Source organism: Trachypithecus francoisi, unplaced genomic scaffold (genome assembly GCF_009764315.1).
Source record: "Trachypithecus francoisi isolate TF-2019V2 unplaced genomic scaffold, Tfra_2.0 Lachesis_group6, whole genome shotgun sequence".
NCBI classification, from domain to species: domain Eukaryota; kingdom Metazoa; phylum Chordata; class Mammalia; order Primates; family Cercopithecidae; genus Trachypithecus; species Trachypithecus francoisi.
The window spans coordinates 88,091,648-88,116,696 of record NW_022681471.1 but is presented as its reverse complement, the minus strand read 5'-3'; the positions used below and the strand labels follow the sequence as shown (position 1 = coordinate 88,116,696).

Genomic DNA, 25,049 nt, shown 5'->3' with positions numbered 1-25,049 from the left:
AGCAAGAAGGCAAGCATCTGCAAGCCAAAAGGAGAGACCTCAACAGGAAACAAATTAGCTACCACCTTGATCTTGGACTTTCCAGCTTCCAGAACTGTGAGAAACTTATGTTATTTAAACCACCCAGTCTATGATATTTTGTTACAGTAGTTCTAAATGAATAAGACAAGAAATAAAGGTGCTATGAATATTTGTAAGACAAGGCTGTGTAAATGTATGCTTTCTTTTAGATAAATGCGCAGGAGTGGAATGGTTGGCTCATATGTGTATGCTTAATTTTTAAAGACACTACCAAACTGTTTTCTAAAGTTGTAGGCTGGGCGCGGTGGCTCACGCCTGTAATCCCAGCACTTTGGGAGGCCAAGGTGGGCCTTGCCTGTAATCCCAGCACTTTGGGGAGTTCCAGACGAGCCTGACCAACATGGAGAAAAACCGTCTGTACTAAAAATACAAAATTGGCGGGGTGTAGTGGTGCCTGCCTGTAATCCCGGTTACTCAGGAGGCTGAGGCAGGAGAATCACTTGAACCCTGGAGGCAGAGGTTGCAGTGAGCCGAGATTGCGCCATTGCACTCCAGCCTGGGCAACAAGAGCGAAACTCCGTCTCTAAATAAATAAATAAAGTTGCAATATCATTTTACATTTCCACCGGCGGTATAGGAGTTCCATTTCCTTCATATCTTCAGCAACAGTTGGTATAGTCAGGCCTTTAAATTCTAACTAGGACCTTCAGCTGACAGAGTGCGGTGCCTGCAGCAGAGTGAGGCCAAGCACTCCTGCTGGCTCCCACAGCCAGGCCTCCTTACTGGCTGCCAGGTAGGTCATCGCACGGGTCCAGGAGCCAGGCACGGGACCTGCCAGCCTCAGCCTCCAGGGCCCGGGCGGGCCGCCAGGTGAGCGCGCCCCAGAGCTCAAAATTCGTAGCTGGCTGCCCTGTGTCCACCCGGCGGACTACTGGCCATGGAGCCGCGCACAGGGGACGCCGCGGACCCTAGGGGCAGCAGAGGAGGTACAAGGATCAGAGGTGTTGGGGAAGGACAGGGCGAGTCGCCGCCACCTGTTCTCGCCTGTCTGCTCCACACCTTTTCCTTCTGACAGGTGGTAAACAGAGTGGCTCTGGCGCCTAAGTGGCGGTGGCAGGGGGAAGGGGCCCAGCGACGGAGGCTGGGCTCGAGGTCCCCCACCCACACCCACACCTGAGCTAAAGGGCCGCGCACCAGAGCAGGGGAGGGGCTCTCAGAAGTCTCCAGGGAGATGTGCGGATGTGCGGGGAGGGGTCTGCCCGTGGTCACTGGGGACACCTGGGCACTCAGGGGCTGTAGTGAACTGGGGGGAGGGGAGCTGGGGTCCCCTGGGGACCTGTGGAGGGGAATCTGAAGGTACGTGGGCCGTGGGGGAACAGGCCCTCTGAGGGAATTCATGGGGTAGCAGGGGTTGCCTAGGATACTTGGAGAATTGGGGGTTCCGGGGCTACGGGGTCAGGCTGTGTTCTCTCAGGATATTTGGGGAAACGGGGTCCCCTGAGATATCGGGGGCGAGGAGTGGGCATCCAAGATGATTAGGGGGCAGTCGAGGACGTCACGTGGTGTTCGGAGGTGTCCAGGACTATTGCAGTCAAACAGCGATCTCCAGGGACACCGTGGGAGCAGGCGGGGGTGCACCGGCTACCCGCGATGGTAGGGGATCGCGTGAGAAGGGAGGGGCAGCAGTGACCTCCGGAACTATCGAGGGAGTGGTCTGGGGTCGCCGGGTATCCTGAGGGCATTTCTAGGTCTTCGGACTTCCGGAAGCGTGGGGGATGGCCGAGGCCGAGGGTCGGCGTTGACTTGTCCCCTCTCCCGCGCAGGCCGCGGCCCCTCCCGGCTAGTCGGCCCCAGCGCCCGGCAGCTCCTGGCGCGGCTGGACGCGCGCCCCCTGGCGGCGCGAGCTGCGGTCGACGTGGCGGCGCTGGTACGCAGGGCGGGCTCCACATTGGGCCTGCGCCGGAAGGAGGGTGCGTGACGGGCGCTGGGCCTCCGCTGGGGGAGGGTTCGGAGAGGAGCTGGGTTCAAAGGGGCAGGCCTGGGCGGTCGGCAACTACTGCCCTGCCTTGGGTGGGGCCAAGGGGCGCGATTTGGGGGGCGGGGATAGGAGGGTGCTTCGAGTGGGAGGAGCCTTGGGGTTATTCTAGAATATTCCTGAGGGTTATCACAGTAGGCAAGGGCTGCATTGGTTGAGAGTGCGGAGGTGGATCCCCTTTCTGGCCGGCGGGGCTTCGAGGATCATTTATGGGGAGGCAGGGCCTGGAGAGTGCTTGAGGGGTGGGGACGCAGCGAAGGGGCAGGCCTGAAATGTGAGTCACGGGGGTGGCGCCTATTGTGCCATGGGGGCGGGGCTTGAGATGTCGGGAACGGGATGAGGGTTAGAGGCTAATTAGAGGGCTTGTATGGAAGGTTCAGGAGCCAAATTTTGGAGTAGCATTCTCCAGGGTGGGCCGAATGGTGTTACTTGAGGGATGTGTTCTGCGTGTTATTAGAGGGAGATAGGAAGGCCTGGAAGATTATTCACGTGGCTGAGCCCAGGATTGTTTGTTAAGAAGGTGGGGTCAGAACAATTATTTGTTTGGGCTGAGAGCCTTTAAGATTACTTGAGGGGATGGTGCGTAGTTAAATGGTGGGCCAGTTGGCCGGGCGCGGTGGCTCAAGCCTGTAATCCCAGCACTTGGGAGGCCGAGACGGGCGGATCACGAGGTCAGGAGATCGAGACCATCCTGGCTAACACAGTGAACCCTGTCTCTACTAAAAAATACAAAAAAACTAGACGGGCGTGGTGGGGGCGCCTGTAGTCCCAGCTGCTCGGGAGGCTGAGGCAGGAGAATGGCGTGAACCCGGGAGGCGGAGCTTGCAGTGAGCTGAGATCCGGCCACTGCACTCCAGCCTGGGCGACAGAGCGAGACTCCGTCTCAAAAAAAAAAAAAAAAAAAAAAAAAAAAAAATGGTGGGCCAGTTTGTATATGAGCTGCAGGGGCGAGGCAAGTAGATGGGCTAGAATGGTAACTCAGGGAACAGGTCCTAGGTAGTTTCCATGGCATGTGCCCCCACAGCCCTCTCCACCCTTTTATCCCCCAGTTGTTAGCGTGCTGGACTCTGCGGACATAGAGGTCACAGATAGTCGCCTGCCTCATGCCACTATTGTGGATCACCGGCCCCAGGTAACATCTTATCCTTCTATTGGAGACAACCTGCCTCAGGGCAAACTATGTACACCAGTGTCCTTTATTCCAGCACCGTTGGTTAGAGACATGTAATGCACCTCCCCAAGTGATCCAGGGTAAGGCACGTAGTGCTCCGAAGCCATCCCAGGCCTCTGGTCATTTCTCTGTGGAGCTGGTCCGCGGTCACGCAGGCTTTGGCCTCACCTTAGGTGGGGGCCGGGATGTTTCTGGGGACACTCCACTGGCCGTGCGCGGGCTGCTGAAGGATGGTCCAGCACAGCGCTGTGGTCGTTTGGAGGTGAGCCCTGAAGCCTCTTCCGTTGGTAGGTGCTATCCCTGCCTTTGTTTGGGTGCTCTCCTTTTGCTTTTCCAACACGACTGCATTGCACTCTTCCAGATCGGGGACCTTGTGCTCCACATCAACGGAGAGTCAACGCAGGGCCTCACCCATGCCCAGGCCGTGGAGCGGATCGAGCTGGAGGCCCCCAGCTCCACCTGGTTCTTCGTCGGCCTCTGGAGACCCACTCTGGCAAGTCTCAAGGGGTGGGAGAGCCCCAAAAAGGAGTTGGCGGGTTTCCCAGGGGAGAGAAGTCAGAGATCAGTGAGGAGAAGAGAGAGATTCACAGAGTGGAGAGGCTGAGATTCTGGGTGGGAAGGGTTTGGTGGTCTCTGTGGGGAGGGTCTGCAAGAGGTCATGGTATTCTCACAAGTAGGGCAGGGAGGGCACAGGGTCCCAGGATAGGAATAAAGCAGGGGCAGGGAGGGGTGTCAGTCCCAAGGATAGGAATTTCAGAGGGTGGGCTTTCCAGGTACTGGGGAGAGAGAAGGGAAGGGGTCTAGGATAAAAGCAAGTGTTTGGAAGGAAGGGTCTTAGTTCTCAGAGGGGAAGGCAGAGTGGATCTTAGCCGAGGAGGGGGGGAAATTGGATGGGGATCCAGAGGGTAGGGGGTCTAGTTCTGAAAAACAAAGGGTTGGTGGTTTGGGAGTCAACGGAGGTGGGATGAGAGAGGAGAGAGCAGGGGATCCTAGATGAGAGGGGTTTGATTTCCTTTGGAGATTGTGGGAAATGATTTCTGAGGGGCATGTTCTGGATCCAGGAGGGGAGGGGTCTCGGGAAAGGAGGTGTCGGGGTTGTGAGGGGTGGTGCCGATCCCAGAAGGCCTCGAGGGGAGATTTCTCTAAGGGCCAGGGTCTCATCTCCCGCAGCCTTTGGATTCTCCTGTCCACCCTCCGCCAAAGGCCCGGATTTCCCTTCCCTACTTCACCACCCAATCTAATCCGTAGTCCCGTCATGGCTAGATCGCAGCCCAGATCCTGGAGGGCCGGAGGTAACGGGGTGTCGCAGCAGCAGCACTTCCCTAGTTCAGCACCCTCCATCCCGGACGACGCTCAAGAAGACCCGGGGCAGCCCAGAGCCTAGTCCAGAGGCGGCCGCCGATGGCCCCACGGTTTCTTCTCCTGAGCGCCGCACTGAGGATCCCAACGACCAGATCCCGGGTTCCCCGGGGCCCTGGCTAGTGCCCAGCGAGGAACGGCTCTCGCGGGCCCTAGGGGTCCAGGGGGCAGCGCAGCTCGCTCAGGAGATGGCAGCCGGAAGGCGGAGGCACTGAGCCTACCTCTGACGGCGCGGGGCTCACTAGTTACCGCCCAACCTGGATCCGGCGCGTGTGTCCTCCGGGCGCTTGGCACTTCCCAGAGAGCTTCCACTTGGTCTGGTCCCCCTTCCCGCTGCGCAGTGGCTCTGCCCGCACTCCCCTTGCAGCGTCAGTGGTACGACCCTTCCAGCCCGGCTAGCCTGCGCTTCTGGTTCTGGGAGGGAGAGGTAATAAAATGGTTCGATCTGGTCTTGACTTGCCAGGCGCTCGAGGCGGGGTGGGGCTGCCCAGGCCACTCTGTAAAGGAGCAGGTGAGGTTGATCCTGCTTCAAGTAATCGCTGACGAGCTTCATGCTGCTGCTTTCCTGCTTGCACATGGATCTTTGCTTCCGCTGGTCCTCAGCCCGACGTGGTTTCTTTTTCTCTTCCCCGTCTCCTGCTCCTCTCCTTATTCATCAATTTCACCTTTTTGGAGGTGCACAGGGTCTCACACATAAATTATTGTGCATGGCATGGAGAATGCAGAGGTGAGCCTGTCGTGGCGGGACTGCACCAATGTATCCACAGTCCTGTCTCGGAATCATCCAGACCCTCAACTGACGTCGGGATAGCAAGGCTAGAAGCCTAGAAGCAGGGCGGCTTCCTTCGCCAGGGGCCTCTGGTCTCCCACTTCCGGCCTAGTCTGCCAGCTTTTGCTGGCACGTAGGCTACCACTCTCCGGGCATCGACTGGGGCCCTGGATCCCCCTTTGGGGCGGAGCGGGGAAGGTGTGAGTCAGCGCCCCTGGGCGGGCCGGGCTAAAAAAGGCTGTTAGAACCTTTGGGCCGTGCCCCCATTTTCCGTACATGGTGAAGAACTGCAGCCGGGCTTGTGTGCACTCGCCACATACTGGGCGTTCCCCGCACGGGAGAGGCCCAGAGTTTCCTTCACCCTGCGAACAGAGCCCTGCAGCCAGGGCTTATATGGCCAGAGGGACTCCAACCGGGGTAGCCGCGAGGAAGGCACTGGCAGAGGACAGAAATGTCCAGTCACTTCCGCTGTCACCACATCCTGAGCACTCGGCCCCATCCCCCCCCAGGAGGGAAGCTGTGGTCTGACGGAATAGGCAACTTTCGCCCCTGTGGGGAGGGGACGGGGAAGGAAGAAAGAATTTAAAGGATCCGAGTGCGAGAGTTCAGGTGGCCTTGGAGAGGAGAGAGGAACGGCGAAGACAAGCTGCTAGAGCTGGGAGCTGGAGAGTGAAGAGGTGAACACTTGAGTGGTTAGAGCTGTAGATAGACATTGTGGGGGATTGTGCCAGGGTGGCTTCCAGCTACCCCTGACTTAGAGCCTGGTGGAGATGTGGTTCTTCAGAAGTCAGCATAGGGCTCAAGAGCCCCAGTCCTATAAATACAGTCACACCCAAGAGACTAATAATAGTACCCCAGCCACCATGTACTTAGTTTTATCCCTGCTACTGGCTCTATTGCAATATTTATTTTCATCTACGATAGTTGCACATTACTCAACGATCCGAATATGTCCATTTCACAGAGGAGGAAAGTGAGGCCCAGGGAGTGCAGATAGCTTGAGAGAGGAGGATCTAAGCAAGATTTAATCAAGGCCTGATTCCCAAGTCTGTCCTCTTAATTTCACCTGCATTGAAACCCAACTGTATACATTGCACTGTGCTAGGTACTGTGGAGATGCTGGAGGAACAAGACATACAATTTGTCTTTGTGTAGCTGATGTATGTAATGAGGGTAGACAGATGTCAGACAAAAAAGACAAGAAAATGAATAAATAAAAAACCAGGCCAGTCGTGGTGGCTCACACCTGTAATCCCAGCACTTTGGGAGGCTAAGGCTGGTGGATCACAAGGTCAAGAGTTCAAGAGCAGCCTGGCCAAGATGGTGAAACACCGTCTCTACTGAAAATACAAAAATTAGCCAGATGTGGTGGCAGGTGCTTGTAATCCCAGCTACTCGGGAGGCTGAGGCAGAGAATTGCTTGAACCCAGGAGGTGGAGGTTGCAGTGAGTCAAGATCACGCCACTGCACCCCAACCTGGGTGACAGAGCGAGAATCTGTCTCAATAATAATAATTGTTATTATTATTATTATTATTATTTCAGGCCAGACATGGTGGTTTGTGCCTGTAATCCCAGTACTTTGGGAGGCAGAGGCGAGTGGATTGTTTGAGCCTACGAGTTTGATACCAGCCTGGGCAACATAGAGAGACCTCATCTCTACAAAAGGCTTAAAAATTATCTGGGAGTGGTGGCTCATGCCTGTAGTCCCAACTACTTGGGACTCTGAGGTGGGAGGATCGCTTGAGCCCGGGAGGTCAAGGCTGCAGTGAGCCATGATTGCACCACTCCACTCTAGCTGGAATGGCAGTGAGACCTTATCTCAAAAAAAAAAAAAAAAAAAAAAAAAAGCCAGGCATGTGGCTCATGCCTGTAATCCCAACACTTTGGGAGGCCGAGGCAGGTGGATCACCTGAGGTTGGGAGTTCAAGACTAGCCTGACCAACATGGAGAAACCCCGTCTCTACTAAAAATACAAAATTAGCCAGGTGTAGTGGCACATGCCTATAATCCCAGCTGCTCAGGAGCCTGAGACAGGAGAATCGCTTGAACCCGGGAGATGGAGGTTGCAGTGAGCTGAGATCATGCCATTGCACTCCAGCGTGGGCAACAAGAGCGAAACTCCTTCTCAAAAAAAAAAAAAAAAAAAAAAAAATTCAGAGAGAAGTGAGAGTCATGAAACTATGAAGCTAGCAAAAGGGGGTTACATTGTGGAGATGATGGTGGGCTTCTGACCTCTGAAAACATAACTCTTGAGCTGGAACCTGAATGACTAGAAGCCAGGTATATGAAGCACTGAGCGAAGGGCATTGACAGCAGGGGGAATAGCAAGTGCAAAGGTGTTGGAGCGGAACCAGGTTTGTCTTGTTTCAGAAATTCAGACGTGTCCTCGCAGAGTTGGCAAGCACATACTTATCACTGGGAAAAGTATGTTTCATCCCTTCCACTATTCACTCACTCTTCAGGCAAGCGGGGCTGAAAGAGGGGAGCTCTTTCCTTAGTTTTGAGGGGCCTTGTGTTGGCAGAGGGAGCCGGCAGGCCCTTGGGTTGAATCCTCCTGGCCATCCAGTTATGATTCTCCCCCACGTCAAATGAGATGAGAATAAAAACAACATCTAGTCTGGAGAGTGTGTCCCTCAGGGTAACTCTGGGATCCTGATTCCAGGAGACCAGATGCATGTCTTAAATGCAGAAATTAAGGCTGAGCTGGGGGAAATTACTTGCTCAAAATAACACACTTAGCCAGGTATGGTGGCTCACACCTGTAATCTCAACACTTTGGGAGGCCAAGGCAGAAGGATTGCTTGAGATCAGGAGTTCAAGACCAGCCTGAGCAACATAGCGAGACCTCGTCTCTACTAAAAAATAAATAAATACAAAGTGTCTACAAATGTCACCCAGCCTTGCACCCCAGGAGCCATCCATTCATCTTGCCAGTCCCCCAGAAATAAACTTTCCTATTCCTCATGTACAATTGTGCTGACTGGCCCCTCTCTTCAGAACCAGGAAACTGAAGGCCAACATTTAGGGCTAGGACTTCCTTGGGATTGCAGAACACAGAATCAGACCTTGGGCTCTCTGGGCTCTAACACTATCACAAAAAATGTTTTTTTAAATAGAGACAAGCTCTCACTACGTTGCCCAGGCTGGTCTCAAACTCCTGAGCTGAAGTGATTCTCCCACCTCGGGTCTCCCAAAGTGCTAGGATTACAGGCATGAGCCACTGCTCCCGGCCTTGGGCTCTAACATTAGAAACAATGCTTGCCCTATTTCTGAGCAACTCAGTGCTCACCAATCCCTGTTCTCACACAGCCTTTACACTGGCAGGGTCTTATCCTCATCACTGCTCAGAGGTCTATTCCACTGTCCGCAATCCATTATCCAAAACTCTGGAGAACAAAAAGCTCTGGAAACCGATGGTTTTCCCACAAGATAGACACTATTTGGTTGCAAAACCTGACCTGATCTAATAAGGAACAATTTTCTTTCTTTCTTTCTGTTTTTCCTTTTTTGGAGACAGGGTCTTACTCTGTTGCCCACGCAGGAGTGCAGTGGTCTGATCATGGTTCACTGCAGCCTGGAACTCCCGAGCTCAAGCAACCCTCCCACCTCAGCCTCCCGAGTAGTTGGGATTACAAGCACACGCCACCATGCCTGGGCTATTTTTTTTTTCTTTTTTTTCTTCCTTTTTTTTTTCGAGACAGAGTCTCACTCTGTCGCCCAAGCTGGAGTGCAGTGGTGTGATCTCAGCTCACTGCAACCTCCACCTCCCGAGTTCAAGCAATTTGCCTGCCTCAGCCTCCTGACTAGCTGGGATTATAGGCGCGCACCACCACACCCGGCTCATTTTTTGTGTGTTTTTAGTAGAGACGGGGTTTCACCATGTTGGTCAGGCTGGTCTCGAACTCCTGACCTCGTGATCTGCCTGCCTCGGCCTCCCAAAGTGCTGGGATTACAGGCATGAGCCACCGTGCCCGGCCGCTGGGCTAATTTTTAAAATTATTTGTAGAGACAGGGTCTCACTATGTTGCCAAGGTTGATCTCAAACTCCTGGGTTCAAGCGATCCTCCTGTCTGAGCCTCCCAGAGTGTTGGGATTACTGTCATGAGCCACTGTGCCCAGCGGAGGAACACTTTTCAATCCTTACCCAGTTATTGTGAACATTCATACCTTTTCTTGAAGACATACCATTTTGTTTCTTTGTTTGTTTTTGCTTTTTTGTTTTTGTTTTTGTTGTTTTTGAGACGGAGTTTCACTCTTGTTGCCCAGGCTGGAGTGCAATGGCGTGATCTTGGCTCACCGCAACCTCTGCCTCCCAGGTTCAAGCGATTCTCCTGCCTCAGCCTTCCCAGTAGCTGGGATTACAGGCATGCATCACCATGTCTGGCTAATTTTTGTATTTTTAGTAGAAACGGGGTTTCTCCATGTTGGTCAGGCTGGTGTTGAACTCCCGACCTCAGGTGATCCACCCGCCTCGGCCTCCCAAAGTGTTGGGATTACAGACGTGAGCCACGCGCCTGGCCTTTTTTTTTTTTAAACGCGACAGCTCCAAATCCCGCTGAGAGTATATGCACGGGAAAACTTTCTGAAATCAAAAATATTCTGAATTCTGGTAACATACTGGGCCACAGGTCTTTCGGATTTAACTCTGCCTAGGCCGTTTTATTCAGTTAAGGAAACTGAGTCACTCCCTCCCAAAGCCAGATTCCCGCGGTTCTAAGCTGAAGCTGTCTCGGGTGTATTTGCATTCCAAAAAGGCGAAGGGTCCCTCTATTACTACTCCTGGTACCTGGAGCTGCCACGCACCCTGGCGATGGGGCGCCTCGGGGGCTGTGCGCCAGGCTGGGAGTATCCTTGGCGGGCGGGGCGAGGGGGCTTCCGGGGCGGCAGCCACCTGGCCCGGCTCCGGCCCCGCCCGCGTCATCTCTGCGCGGTGATTCACTCCCTCCTTCGCCCCGGGGCCCCCTTCCCGGCCAGACGGCGGGCAAGACAGCTGGGTGTGCAGCGTCCTCGAAACCACGAGCAAGCGAGCAGATCCTCCGAGGCACCACGGACTCCAGCCCATGCCATGGCGGATTCTGAGCGCCTCTCGGCCCCTGGCTGCTGGGCCGCCTGCACCAACTTCTCGCGCACCCGAAAGGGAATCCTCCTGTTTGCTGAGATTGTGAGCGACCTGGGGCAGGCGCGTGGGCAAAAGCGGGATGGGGTGGCTGGACCACGCGGAACTGGATGGTCCGGGTGAGGCAGGCACTTGGCCGGGGCGCTCGGCAGTGGGGTGCAGGTGGTGGGTTCACGGTGAAGGCCCGAAACCCGGGGCGCAGGGCGAGTCGGTGGGGTTTGACGAAGGTTGTTGAGATCTGGTAGCCCCCGGGGTGAGGCAAGGAGCCTATAACGCATACGGAGGGCTACGTGGGGGGAGCTGCGTTAACTCATCAGTGGACTCATCGAAGGGGTCCCAGGGTGCTGGGAAGTCGGGGCCTCCTGCGGCAGGGCGTGGCGCGGCCTGGACACAGGAGGGCGGGCTGGCAGCTCGCCCAGGGGCAGGGCCTGTTGGGGTGGGGCCCCCCCTCGCGCTAGTCCCGCGGTGTAGAGAGCCCCGCCCTTCGCCAGTTCTTCCTTGCCCTTCTGAGGCCGGGCGGGATGTCCTTAGCTTTTCGGGGTTTCCACCCTTCTCAAAGTGGGCGCCGCCTTTGAGTCACTTGTAAAAGGGGTGCGGCGCCTTTAACGGAGTCCTGCCTCTCTGGTGTCACTCTCACCGCTTCCCAAAGGGGTTGCTGGGGGAACCGCGTGTTCAGCCCCGGTCAAGGCCACAAAGCCGGCGTCAGCGGGGCTCACAAAACACCTGGCAGCGCCACTCCCCTCAGGCTGCCCATATCCTAGAAGGGAAAAGGGAGGAAACTGAGGCACCCAACTCTACTTCTTACTTGCTGGGTGACCCTGACCAAGCCATTAAACCTCTCTGTACCTCAGTTTTCTCATCTGCAAATTAGAGAGAGTAGTAATAGTACCCAGAACATTAGATTGTCCTAACGATTGAATTTGGAACACAGTGAGCACATAAAAAGTGTTTAGCTATTATTGCGTGTCATTTCCCCAGTGCTCATAGTCATTCGAGTATGGGACTCCTAATTTAAACCAATCTCCTCAGCCCTGGTTGCTGATTGAGGTCCCCTTTCCCATGTCACCCTTCCAGATATTATGCCTGGTGATCCTGATCTGCTTCAGTGCCTCCACACCAGGGTACTCCTCCTTGTCGGTGGTTGAGATGATCCTTGCTGCTATTTTCTTTGTTGTCTACATGTGTGACCTGCACACCAAGATACCATTCATCAACTGGCCTTGGAGTGTGAGAAGGGGTCCACAATGGCAAGGCCAGGGAGGGGTCTGGGCAGTTAGGATTGTCGGGGAACTGTGGATGCTGACTTCCCTCTTCTCCCTACACCTCACAGGATTTCTTCCGAACCCTCATAGCGGCAATCCTCTACCTGATCACCTCCATTGTTGTCCTTGTTGAGAGAGGAAACCACTCCAAAATCGTCGCAGGGGTAAAGGCCATGGGAGCAGCTCTGAAGCACAGAGTGAAGGGTTTGAGGAGCCAGGGGCCATTTCTGCCTTAGCTTCCGGCAGAAATCGTGTGACCCACAGCAAGTCACACTTGTCCTCAGGGCATCGAGGGAAGTTTGGCACAGGACTTGCTTTTGCCTCCCAAGGTCTTCATTTGCTGTGAAGGGCAGTCCCTTGTCAGACACAAAGACCTTGGTGAGAAGTACAAACAGGTGGCCCCTTTGTCAACGCACTGGACTACCATCTGCAAGAACTTTGTCCCAAATGTAGTAGGAATTGGGGCTGGGCGCAGTGGCTCATGCCTGTATTCCCAGCACTTTGGGAGTCTGAGGCCGAGGCAGGCAGATCACTTGAGGTCAGGAGTTCAAAACCAGCCTGGCCAACATGTCGAAACCCCGTCTCTACTAAAAATACAAAAATTAGCTGGGTGTGGTGGCGGGTGCCTGTAGTCCCAGCTACTCAGGAGGCTGAGGCAGGAGAATCACTTGAACCCAGGAGACAAAGCTTGCAGTGAGTCAAGATCGTGTCACTGCACTCCAGCCTGGGTGACAGATGGGTGACAGAGTGAGACTGTGTCTTAAAAAAAAAAAAGTATAAATTGAATTGTGCCCCTACATGTAGGGCCACAGTGTGGCCTCCCTGTGTTGAGAGGTATAGGAGGAGGGAGAGTGGGGTAGGATGCATTCTCTTGGCCTTTCCCTGGGGTTCTTTGGCTTCCCAACCTGGGGCTTGAGTCCCGTCCTGCATGGGGCAGGTGCTGGAGGTGGTAGATACAAGAAGATAAGAGACTGAGTAACCTGACTACCTAATCTAACCCTCCTCACTCCTATCCTGTCCCCCAGGTACTGGGCCTAATCGCTACGTGCCTCTTTGGCTATGATGCCTATGTCACCTTCCCCTTTCGGCAGCCAAGACATACAGCAGCCCCCACTGGTAAGGGTGTGTGTGTATTGGTTGGGGGTAAGGGGGTTGCTGAGAGGGCAGAGGAGAAAAGGAAAGGGATCTCTTAAAGGCATGAATGCCAACTCTGGTCCCGTATTGGTACTTATGGCTTTTGTACCAATAGGTACCATAAGCTTCAGTATTCTTGTGTGTAAAATGTTCATGGACTTTGGATCTTGTTTTTAAAAAATGGGCATATAGATTCAGCCAATGCTTTCTCTCTTTTCCTCACCTGCAGACCCCGCAGATGGCCCGGTGTAGGCGAGCTCCCTTCATTTCTTTCTGCAATCTGCAAATAACTCCTCCATTGAAATAACTCCTCCCCACCCCAACAACAATATTCCCAGCCAACCAACTCCCACTCCCTCATAGAGGTAAAAGTGCCTTTATTGGGAGACTTTTGTCTTCCAGCCTGCCAATCAACCCTCCTGGGTGTGGCCACCATACACCTGTGCCTAGGTCCTCCTTCTGCAGGATCCAATAGGAGACACCAGTTCTGCCTGAACCATGCCCCCACCTAATTCACAAAATGAGGGAAGGGGGAAGTTAGATTTCAGAGTCCAGTCCCCAGGTTGGGACTCATCCAAATAATCTCCTCGGTGTGGGCGGCGGTTCTGTAGAGGGATAAATGAATAATAAACATTGTTAAAATATATGATAATGAATAAAGTAATCCTTTCATCAAATGTGGATAAATTTCAAGCATCAGGAGGGGGAAATGGAGTGGAAACAGCTGCGGCAAGGAGGCAAAGAAGCCAGGCCTGTTTTACAACAAATATTAAATTACTTCAATAATACAAATGAAAGTCCTGGTGCGGTGGCTCATGCCTGTAATCCCAGTCCTTTGGGAGGCAGCGGGAGGATTGCTTGAGCTCAGGAGTTCTAGACTAGCCTGGGCAGCATGGCGAAATCCCATCTCTACCAAAAAATTAAAAAATTAGTTGGGCACGCTGACACGAGCCAGGAGTCCCAGCTACTTGGGAGGCTGAGGTGGGAGGATCACTTAAACCCAAAACTTTTGAGGCTGCAGTGAGCCGTGATCATACCACTGCACTCCAGCCTGGGCAGTAGAGCAGATCATGTCTCTAAAACAGAAACAAAAGTAGAAACAAACAGACAAAGGAGGGAGGAAGAAGATTTATGACTTGCGTTGTGGGGGCAGGGCATGGGGGTGAGGGGCATAGGCCTCATCGTCTACTCTGACTGGAGAATGGAACCCCCTCCAGGAAGGCCTGCCTTCAAGCCACGATGCAGTTCTTGTCTCGGGTCTGTCGGGTCTGTCGAGGCATCCCTGGGCGAGAGTCCCTGGGAAGCGATAAAGATGGGGAGTTGAAGGTCTCCGTTGCATTGTCCTGAGCAGGCATGGGCCTGCACAAATGCGGGGGCAGAGGGATGCGCTCTCCTAGGAAGAAGCCATCATCCTGTGAGGATTCGGAACTGGAACTGGAGGGCGAGCTGGAGCAAGATCCCGAGTCTGACCCTGATCCCGCGTCACATTGATAGTGGCGACGTCTGCTTGGGTGGCGGCGGTGGTGGTGATGGTGATGGTGATGGTGATGGTGATTATGACGGTGGCGGTGACGGCTGGGGGCCCTGGGCGGGGGACTTCGTGGCCTGCGGCGCTGGGCCGGGGGTGCACTCAGGGTCCGGCGCGGACCTCCTTCAGACACGAGAGGGTCGCGGAAGCTGACGCGTGGGGTGCTCTGGCGACCAAAGGCACTATCATCTGGGCGCAGGTTAGGCTGGCCGGGGGACTCTGGGGGCGGCTCGGGGGCACTGTGGAGCCCCAGCTCCGGCATGGAGTGGCGGTGGGGAGCCCCTCTCAGAAAGCGGGAAGGCTCCTCGGGGCCTGCAGCTGTTAAGGGGGAGACAGAGCGACTCCTTGTATCTGCCCTCCCACTGGCCCCCTTCTGAGGGGAGGCCTGTGAAAGGGCCTTCTTTCCTCCACTAAGACTGGGAAAGTGGGGGCAGGGGTCGGAGAAGGGCAGGGAGGTGGGGAGTCTGGGAAGTGTGAGGCCTGGAGCAGGCTTTGGGTGGAGAGAGGGTTGGAAGGAAGAACACGGAGCAAGATGGGACTGGTGTGTGGGGCGTGGCCAGGGCACAGGGCATGGCCAGGACACCAAGGGTGCCTTCGGATGGAAGCGGTGTGGCATAGGCTGGAGTAGATTTGGTTTGCAATAAATGGAGTGGGGCCTGACTGCAGAGGATGAAGGGTGACCAACTGGAGAAGAGGAAGAGGAACTTGGGGTCAAGCAGAGACAAGTTGAGGTAGGGGATCGGCCCTGTATTGACAGGGTGGAACCAGGGTTCACGAGGCAGATGTAGTTTTGGATGGAGACCAGGCCTGGACTGGTGTGGGGAAGGAGGATGAGCTGAGAAATGGGCGGGGCCCAGGGATGCAGCAGGTGAAGGGTCTGGGCGAGTCAAGGAGGAAGGGCCAGGGTTGAGTCAGGGGCAAGGACGTAGGGTTGACTGGGCTGTGGCTGGGTGTGGCTGGAGGGTTAGCTCACCTGGTGCTGACTCCGTGCAGGTGCCTTTGGTGGTGGTCTCCGATGCCCCCTCTGCAGCAGAGAAAGAGGCTGTGGAGGCTGCAAGTGGGCCTGTAACAGTGCCGGCACTCCAGCTGCGGCGGCCCGGCCCTGGAGCTGTGGGTTCGGAACCAAGGCTGCAGGCTCGAGAGCAGAAGATTAGGCCTCGGCGTGGCAGGAATGGACGGCCCAGCAGGGCCCGCCCACAGCGACTACAGCAGAAGCAGCGGTCTGAGGCATGCCAGTGCTGGCCCTCGTAAGCCATCTGGCCTTGGTCCAGGCCTGTGGGGAACCACCAGGGGGAAAAACTGAGGCAGAACTCCCAGGCATACCCCTACCTCTCGTGAATGAGTCCCTTCTCAGGAAGAGGTGGGGAATCCCAGGCAGGGGACCCCTAGGTGCCTTCCTCCCTCCTCCAGAATGGGGCCCTTTTGGAGAAAGCAGGAAACAGGTTTTGGTTCTCTCCTGGAGACTGGCTGGTGAACGTCTCTCTCACTCCTCCCTTTCTTTCACAGGGTGCTCTCTCCCAGAGCGGGGTGGGCATTGGACTCTAAGATTCCGGCCAGGCTTAGACATTAAGGGGTGGCTCCAGGCGGAAGGAGAATGGAAGGTGTGGCCTGAAGAGGAGGCTTGGCTGGTAGGGGCAGGGCTTAACAGGTAGGGAGTGGCCCTGGTGAGAAAGGAGTGGTTCTCAGAGGGTAGGGTGTAGCTAGAAGCTAGGTCTGACCTAGGTTGATACAGGAGAGTGGAGGAGAACCGGGCACAGCTTGGGGTGGTGGAGGCTAGGGGTAGGGGGAGCCCTGGGGCTGGAATTAGAGCATGAGCACCCTCTGGAAGTGGGTGTAGATGTGTGGTGGTGGCCTAGCATTGTGTAGGTGGGATTCAGAAAGCATGGCATAGTGGGGACATTGGGAGTGGGACTTGCAGCCAAGCATACAGGCCTATAGTGTTGGGGCTGGACAAAGTACAGGGCACAATGGAGGATGGGGCCTGGAGGACGGGAGGAGTCCTGGTGGGGTAGGGCTGTGGCCCAGCTGTCCATCCATCCCTCTGTCCAGTCCCACCGCATTCACCCACCGATGTGCTCCCCACAGCCATCACAGTACTCCGCATGGCGGGCCTCGTAGCAGGCACAGCAGTGGGGGCGGCTCTGACGCATGACGTAGCGCTGCCCTCCTAGCGAAGCTTCACACTCAAAGCAGCAGAAGTGATCCATGTGCCAGTGGCGGCCCTCAGCCTCTGTGCACTCAGGGGAGAAGATGATCTGGGGGACGCAGGCCATGTGCGGCTGTCAGACGAGCCTGCTCCTGGCCCTGCCCACCCACCCTCCACTCCCACCCCTGGGCAGGCAGGCCCAAACCTCGTCACAGGCCTGGCAGCGTGGACGCAGGCATTCGGCATGGTGACGCCCGCAGTAGACCTTGCCAGCATGGTAGAAGTAGATGAGGTCAACCAGCAGTTCCCGGCATGTGGTGCACACAAAGCATTGTGGGTGCCAGCAGGCACCCAGGCCTGCACGGCTGGCAAACACTGCAATATCTCCACCTCCAATCTGCTTCCCACACTGCCACGAGACAAGCACCAAGATGGTTACCATTACCGTCACCAAGATGGTCAGATGGATGGGGTCAGCCAAAGTATGTTATACTTGGGCCTTTCCCACGGTGAACCTTTGTGACCAGCCCCACCCACGGGGTAACTTTGACACAGGCCCTGCCTATACCAGGGATGGGGTTGGGCGGTACCTTAGAGACTGACCCTGCTCATGGGGGAAGCCATAGAGACAGGCCCTACCCATGGTGGGTGGCCTTACAGGCAAGCCTCTCTCATTAGGGGTGGGGAAGACAGACAGGCCAGGCCTAGTGGGGGAAACCACAGAGACAGTCTCCACCCACCGGGACCTTAGCAATAGATCTCACCTAACAGTAGGATCTAAGGACAGGCCCTGCCCACCACTGGGCCCTGCAGACAGGCCCTGCCACTGTGGGTCAGCTCTTGAGGACAAGTTCTGACCACAGGGGGACCAAAGAGACAGCCCATGCCCCATGTCCACTGCACAGAGGGGGAGAAAAACACACTAGCTCCTCCTTACAGATAAACCCTACACGACAGTGGGATCGATGAGACAGGTCCCTGTCCACCAGGGGTTGCCTTAGAGGCAGTCCCTGCCCACCAGTGAGATGTGAGGAACAGACCCCGCCCACAAGAGGGGACACTAGAGATAGCTCACTGGGGCTTAAGTGGCAGGCCTCATCTTCCCAGTGCTTGGAAGATGTGTCCTGCTCCCCAGGGCTTGGAGCAGAGGCACTGCTCACTCGCTGAGGCCCTCCACGGCTCACCTCTTCACAGATGGCCCCAGTGATGGTCACCGGGAAGATGCGCACGATGCCACGCCCCAGATTCTCCCGCTTCCGCTGCTGGCTAAAGGCTCGGAGCTCTTTCTTTTCCTCCTCTTCCAGTGCTGTGCAGTACTGTGCCTGGGAGGGGAAGGCATCTCCCAGGCTCCTCCCTTGATGCCAGTCCCTGCCTCTCTTCCAGATTTCATCCATGTCCCGAAAGTTTACTTCTAGGTCTTCTATAGATGGTGCCTCCTGCCTGAAGTACCCACCTCTACTTCCAAGGCCCAGCTGTGGTTTTGCCAAGGAATGTCCCCTGATGACCCCTGCCTGTCTGAACCACTCATCTCAGATCAGCTCACCCTTCCTCCTCTGATCCTGCCCTGCACTGACCCAGGCTGTGCCCTGTGCCTGGCATGCCCTTCCTGTCTTCTCTCTCCTCACCTCACTGTCGTGTGGGGGCAGCTGGTGCAGCAGCTGCTTGATCCTGTATTTCTCCCCAGGACTGTTGACGTAGGGGACCTTGTCCTCTGGGAGGCAGCTGAAAAACTGATATACCTGGGAGGACACAGGAGTGGGAGAAAACAACTGAAATGAAAGGTGAGTTGGGATATAGTGAGATGGCGGGTCCCTATTTCTCTGAGAAAATGAAAGGCATCAGGAGAGACCTTCTGACTTCCCCATCTCTCCTTCCTAAAGGCAGATCATTTCCTCACCTCCCAGCTCCCAAACACGCTGAGGGTTCCTGCATGTCTTGACCTCACTTCCTCCTCCAGATGCTGATCCACTTTTTTTTTTGAGACGGAGTCTCGCTCTTTGCCCAAGCTAGAGTGCAGTGGCGTGATCTAGGCTCACTGCAACCTCTGCCTCCCAGGTTCAAGCGATTCTCCTGCCTCAGCCTCCTGAATAGCTGGGATTACAGGCATGAGCCACTGCTCCTGGTCTACTTTTCTTTTTCCCTTTACAGGAAAATTCCTCAGAAAGTTATGAGCACTTGTGTTCACTCCACTTCCTCTCCATCTAATCTCTCTGGAGCCTACTCTAGGCAGGCTTCCGTTCCCACCCCTCTTCCAAAGCTGTCAAGGTCATTGATGACTTCCTCATTGTTAAAATAATTGTTCAGGTCTCAGTCGTCATCAGACTTGATGATGGCAGCACTGCACCAGGCTGACCACTCTCTCTTCCTGGAAACACTTTCTTCCCTTGGCTTCCAGGACACCACACAGTCCAGGTTTTCCTTCCACCTTATTGGCTGCTCCTTCTTTGCCCCTGTTTTGGCTTCTCCTCAACTAGCTGACCCCTAAATGCGGGAGGATCCTAGGACTCAGCTCTTGGTCCTCTTGCCTCTGTCTACATTCAGTTTCTTGGGAATTAGATTCAACCTTGTGGCTGTAAATATCATCTACTTGGCTAATGTGTCACCTCCAGCCTGTGACACATAATGACAAACACATACGTCCAGCCCTGTAACTTATCCCTTGAGTTCCAGGCAATGTGGCTATTTAGAAGTCTAACAGGCATCTCAAACTCCAGATGGCCAGAACTAAACTTATGCTCTTACCCCTCAAACTCGCTCCTGTCTTGGCCTCTCCCACATCAGTTAATCTACCTATCCTCAGAGTCATCTTTCACTCCTCTTTCTCCCATCCCCACAAGCAAATCCTCTGAGCGCTACTTCCAAAATATAGGCTGAGCACCATGGCTCACACCTGTAATCCCAGCACTTTAGGAGGCCCAGAGGGGAAGATAGCTTGAGCCCAGGAGTCCAAGACCACCCTGGGCAACATGGCAATACCCCATCTCTACAAAAAATACAAAAATCATCCAGGCGTGGTGATGCATGCCTGTAGTCCCAGCTACTTGGGAGAGAGTGAGACTCTCTTTCTCTCTCTCACTCTTTATTGAAACGGAATTTCACTCTTGTTGCCCAGGCTGGAGTGCAATGGCATGATCTGGGCTCCCTGCAACCTCCGCCTCCTGGGTTCAAGCGATTCTCCTGCTTCAGCCTCCCGAGTAGCATGCGCCACCACGCCTGGCTAATTGTTTTGTATTTTTAGTAGAGACGAGGTTGTTTCTCCATGTTGGTCAGGCTGGTCTCAGACTCCCGACCTCAGGCGATCTGCCCGCCTCGGCCTCCCAAAGTGGGGAGATTACAGGCGTGAGCCACTGCACCCGGCCTTTTTTTTTTTTTTTTTTTTTTTGAGACAGGGTCTTGCTCTGTCGCCCAGGCTGGAGTGCAGTGGCACAATCTCAGCTCACTGCAACCTCTGCCTCCTGCGTTCAAGGAATTCTTGTGGCTCAGCCTCCTGAGTAGCTGGGATTACAGGCTTCTGCCATCATGCCAGGCTAATTTTTGTATTTTTAGTAGAGATGGGGTTTCACTATGTTGGCCAGGCTGGTCTCAAACTCCTGACCTCAAGTGATCCACTCACCTTGGCCTCCCAAAGTGCTGGGATTACAGGTGTGAGCCACCATGCTGGCCTCTCTCTCTGTCTGTCTGTCTCTTTCTCTTTCTCTCCATATATATATAACTCCTTTCAGTGCCAGCGCCATCATCATCAGGTTCCTCACTGGTCTCCTGATTCCACCCTTATTCCTCCAGGCTGTCCTCTGCTCACAACCCTCTTGCGACTTTCCCTTCATTCACAGGCAAAGTCAAAGTCCTCTCCATAGCCCCTGCCACATCTCTGACCTGATCTCCAGCTGATCTCCCCCTTGCTCACTCTGCTTCAGCAGCACTGGCCTTGCCATCCCTTACATATGCCAAGCACACTCCTGCCTCAGGACCTTGGCATTAGCTATGCCCTTTGCCTGCGTGAGTCACTGTAACCTTAGATATCTGAATGGCTCACTTCTTACCTCCTTTTGGGCGACTCAACCATTACATTCTCACAGAGGCTTACTCTGGGCACCCTATTTACAATTCTAGTGTCTCTCTCCCTCCCTCCCTCCCTGTCTCCCTCTTTCTTCACCCCACATTCCTTGCTTTTTAATTCCATAGCCCTTATACCATCTGACATATATTTACAGGTTTGTTTATTGGGTGTTCCTCCTTTCCAGAATCTACCCTCCACCTGAGCAGATTTTTTTTTTTTTTTTTTTTTTTTTTTTTTTGAGACGGAGTCTCGCTCTGTCACCCAGGCTGGAGTGCAGTGGCGCGATCTCGGCTCACTGCAAGCTCCGCCTCCCGGGTTTACGCCATTCTCCTGCCTCAGCCTCCCGAGTAGCTGGGACTACAGGCGCCCGCCATCTCGCCCGGCTAATTTTTTGTATTTTTTTTAGTAGAGACGGGGTTTCACCGTGTTAGCCAGGATGATCTCGATCTCCTGACCTCGTGATCCACCCGTCTCGGCCTCCCAAAGTGCTGGGATTACAGGCTTGAGCCACCGCGCCCGGCCTTTTTTTTTTTTTTTTTAAGGAGTATCACTCTGTTGCCCAGGCTGGAGTGCAGTGGCAAGATCTCAGCTCACTGCAACCTCTGCTTCCTGGGTTCAAACAATTCTCCTGCCTCAGCCTCCTGAGTAGCTAGGATTACAGGTGCGTACCACCACACCCAGCTAATTTTTGTACTTTTAGTAGAGACGGGATTTTGCCATGTTGGCCAGGCTGGTCTCAAACTCCTGACCTTAAGTAATCCACCCGCCTCGGCCTCCCAAAGTGCTGGGATTACAGGCGTGAACCACCACGCCTGTGGGCAGATATGTTATTTTGTGTTTTGCTCACTGCTGTGTCCTCAGTGCCTATAACAGTGTCTCACATGCAGTAGGTGCCCCCTAACTATGTGTTGAATGACTCAATCAATGAAGTCATGTGGTGAATGAAGTGCTGGGAGGGTAGAATAGGGAGTGGGACCAGGCATGGTGGCTTGCTCTTGTGATCTCAGGACTTTGGGAGGCCGAGGCAGTATCACTTGAGCCCAGGAGTTCAACACCAGCCTGGGCAACAAGGGAGACCCTGTCTCTGCAAAAAAATTGTTAAAAATAGCCAGGCATGGTGGCATGTGCCTGCAGTCCCAGCTACAAGGGAGGCTGTGGTGGGCAACAGAGTGAGGCCCTGTCTCAAAAACAAACAATCAAAAAGAACAGGATTGGGGTGAACAGGCCCTGAGCAACTGGTCCTTCAGTCACCCAAGGTATGGGGGGCTGACCAGTCCTCGATCACAGACGGGCCAGAAGGACCCTGGGTCTGACTGCACACTCTAGCATAGCCCCAGAAATAGGTTCCCACCTGAGTGTGTGTGTGTGTGTATGTGAGCATTAGTGTGCAACCACTGGACAGCAAGAGTGGAGGGCTGGCCTCTGGTCACCTGCTCCGGCTTAAGGCCTGGGGGCACCCAGGCATACTCCTCCGATGCACAGCCTGAGTCGTCGTCGGAGATGGAGTGGCGCTGGAAGTCCGAGATTAGCCGGCACATGATGCGTTCCAGGTCCACAGGCACCGCGTGCACTGCGTGCTCCTCCCGCGGGCATTTGCAATGCTGGCAGATCTTTCTGAGAGGGCCGGGATGGGGGTCAGTTACTAAGGGGTCGCCCACCTGAACCCCTCGGCAGCCCAGGTCCAACGGAGGAGCCGGGACGTGCAGATTATCACCACCAAAGGGCTGTGAGCGGGGACGGGGATCTGGGCCTGGGGGCGGGGCTGCAGGAGGTGGGCCTGTGAGCTAGGGAGTGGCTGGGCTGTAAGCCAGAGGACAGGTCGTGGGGAGTGGGGCGCTTTGTGGGGGTACTTTCACTAGACACAGGCATCTAACCTGTGGTGAGGCTCTGAACTTGTGGGCTCTGAGCCTGTGGGTAGGGCCTGAGTCTGGGGGCTGTAGGCGCTGTCTATTGGGTGCAGGGCTCCAGCAGGAGGATAGGACGCTGGGCCTGGGAGAGTAGGTCTGAGTCTAAGAGGGGTGCTGGAGGCCACTGGGCAGTGCTCAGAGCTAGGGACGAAGAATCTCCCTAGGGATGCGACTCAGCGGCTACGGTAGAACTCTTCTGGGGGCGGGGCTGCATAGTGGGTGGAGCTCTCCTGGGAACCGGACTTTTGGGAATGAGTTAGAGGGCGGGGCTCTGAATCTGAGCCTGAGGCTCTTTTCCCAACTGCGATCCCTCTGTAGGCGGAGCTCAAGCGTAGGGGCGTGGCCTAAGCCTCCTGGATCTCCCCCCCCCCCGAAGGCGGAGCTCTGAAAAAGGCGAGGCCCTTTAGGGGAGCCACTTACCTCCAGCCGTGGAGCAGGAAGCCGGGGCACTGCTCCCTGCAGGAGTTGCAGGGCTGGCCCCGGTCTGGGTCCTCTGCCTCTGGAGGCTGCAGTGGGCGGGAGCAGATGCAGGGCCGGGTGAGGCGCGGAAGCAGGGAAAGAGAAGTCAACGCCCGCCCCTTCACTTCATTGCCCGCGACCGCACGCTGGGGCCTGTCTTACCTGGGCAGGCTGGGACAGCGCCCAGAGTGCGGGGGAGCGGGACACAACCGAGGCAGAGGCGGGGCAGTTGAAGCCACCTCCTTATATGTCCCCTTTTCAGGGAATTCCACTCCTTAGGCTGGTCTCGAATCCCCCCTTCCCGTCCGCCCCTAGCCTCAGACACCTCCCACCAGCCTTAGATCCTTTCAGGGCTCAAGCATCTCCCCGAGAATTCAGAGTACTCTCCCCACTAGGGCACAGAGCCCCTACTCTGGGCATCCTCTCCCAGGCTTCATCCTGGTTCCCTCTCCATCTACGCTGCCAGCAGCACTCCAGTTCCACAGGGTAGGAGACGAGACCCCATCCTTCCTTGAGATCCCACGTGAACCCCTGCCCCTCTCTTCACAAGCTCAGGAGCTCCTCCCCCAAACCCTGGCCTCATGCCCTGATACCCAAGGAACTGGGGACCCTTCCCCAGGATCTCAGGAGGTCCCTGCTGAGAAACCCCCATCCCAATAAACCCCCATCCCAAGAAACCTTGGCCTTTACCCCTCCTATCCTAGGGCTATTTATTCCTTCTCTGGACCACCAAACCCAGACCCCACATTCCCAGGTCAGAGACCCACTCCAAAGGAAGTGAAAGACCCTCCTGTCTAAGAAGTCACAAACTCCCTTGCTCAGGCGGAACCCTGGAAGCCTTGTTCCCCCAAATCCCAGTCTCTTGACCATCAGCATTTCGGCATCCCAGGAGTGTAGGACTCCATCCGTCCGTCCACATTCCTCCAAGGTACTGTGTCCTTTAGAAGCTGAGGAGGTTCGCCGGGCGCGGTGGCTCACGCCTATAATCCCGGCACTTTGGGAGGCCGAGGTGGGCGGATCACCTGAGGTCAGGAGTTCGAGACCAGCCTGACCAACATGGTGAAACCCTGTCTCTACTAAAAATACAAAAATTAGCCAGGCGTGGTGGTGGGCGCCTGTAATCCCAGGTACACGGGAGGCTGAAGCAGAAGAATCGCTTGAACCCAGGAGGCGGAGGTTGCAGTGAGCTGAGATAGCGCCACTGCATTCCAGCCTGGGTGACAGAGAAAGACTCCGTCTCAAAAAAAAAAAAAAGAAGCTCAGGAGGTTCCTGCTCAACCTAAGGCCTAAGGCCCCAGGACCCAGTACTCTGGCCCTCAGGATTCCTTCCCACAATTCACAAGAGAGGGGTCCCCACCAGCTCCCAGGAGTGCTGATGAAGGTGTGCGGAGAGGTGATTGGGGGTTTGGGCCACCAGATCTACACCTTCCTCCATCCATTCGCCTCCAGCAGCCCCAGCCCCAGGTCTGGGAATGCAGGGGATGGGATTCCCAGACCCTCTGTGGGGCACCTATTCACCATGCCTATCAATTGCCCCCTCGCCCGGGCCTCAATTTACCCCCGACCCCCACCGCTGCCCTGACTCCCGCTCACCGCACGCCCGGAGCGGCGCCTCCGGGACCCACGCGCGAACATGGAGCGCCCAGGCGGGGTCAAGCCAGGCCGGGTCAAGCGAATGTAATCCTTGCGACCGTCAGGCCACCGCGCGTCCGGCCTGGGAGCTCGGTTCCGTAAACCTGACACCCTCGTGGGAGGAGCGCACCCCGCAGGGCCCGCCCTCGGGCATGTGGTCTCTCCGCTGCCACGGCGCCCCCTGCCTAAAGGTGAGCTGCACGCAGCCCCGGGTGCCCCGCGGGAAAGGCCCCTGCCCTCCCGCTCCGGGCCAGTGCGGGGCGTCACAAGGCACGACCCCCAGAACCCCGGTGTGCCACGTAGCCTCTCACGGGACCTGGGGCTTGAGGGCTCTGTAGTGGAGGATGGGGAGACTCGGAGGTGGCCAATTGGACTGAGAGGGGTGGCGCGCTAGGGTGCTTGTGTTGACATTTTGTGTCGATTTATTTCGGATGCTTATTTGGGAGAGGGG

At 55.6% G+C, this 25,049-nt stretch overlaps 3 protein-coding genes across 3 annotated transcripts; 2 read left to right on the top strand and 1 right to left on the bottom strand.

Annotated features, from left to right (window-relative positions):
- The first annotated feature begins 875 nt into the window (after window positions 1–875).
- Window positions 876–5,034, top strand: MAGIX (MAGI family member, X-linked). The gene is given in 7 exon segments (XM_033202064.1): window positions 876–1,007; window positions 1,845–1,991; window positions 3,106–3,188; window positions 3,262–3,489; window positions 3,589–3,658; window positions 3,661–3,759; window positions 4,476–5,034. Coding segments are annotated over 7 exon segments (1,002 nt in total). The 5' UTR covers window positions 876–958; the 3' UTR covers window positions 4,802–5,034.
- Window positions 5,035–9,812: 4,778 nt separating this feature from the next.
- PLP2 (proteolipid protein 2) lies at window positions 9,813–13,546 on the top strand. The gene is made up of 5 exons (XM_033202063.1): window positions 9,813–10,518; window positions 11,548–11,700; window positions 11,804–11,899; window positions 12,761–12,851; window positions 13,099–13,546. Exons 1-5 carry the CDS (start codon window positions 10,168–10,170, stop codon window positions 13,119–13,121), a joined length of 714 nt encoding a protein of 237 aa, XP_033057954.1. The 5' UTR covers window positions 9,813–10,167; the 3' UTR covers window positions 13,122–13,546.
- PRICKLE3 (prickle planar cell polarity protein 3) lies at window positions 13,499–24,827 on the bottom strand. Its single transcript, XM_033202062.1, has 9 exons — window positions 24,560–24,827; window positions 22,928–23,013; window positions 22,031–22,214; window positions 18,169–18,282; window positions 17,728–17,865; window positions 16,749–16,952; window positions 16,466–16,652; window positions 15,371–15,670; window positions 13,499–14,715 (listed from the first exon to the last, which is right to left on the bottom strand). The coding sequence occupies exons 1-9, from the start codon at window positions 24,599–24,601 to the stop codon at window positions 14,099–14,101; spliced, it is 1,872 nt and encodes a 623-aa protein (XP_033057953.1). The 5' UTR covers window positions 24,602–24,827; the 3' UTR covers window positions 13,499–14,098.
- Between the last annotated feature and the right edge of the window lie 222 nt (window positions 24,828–25,049).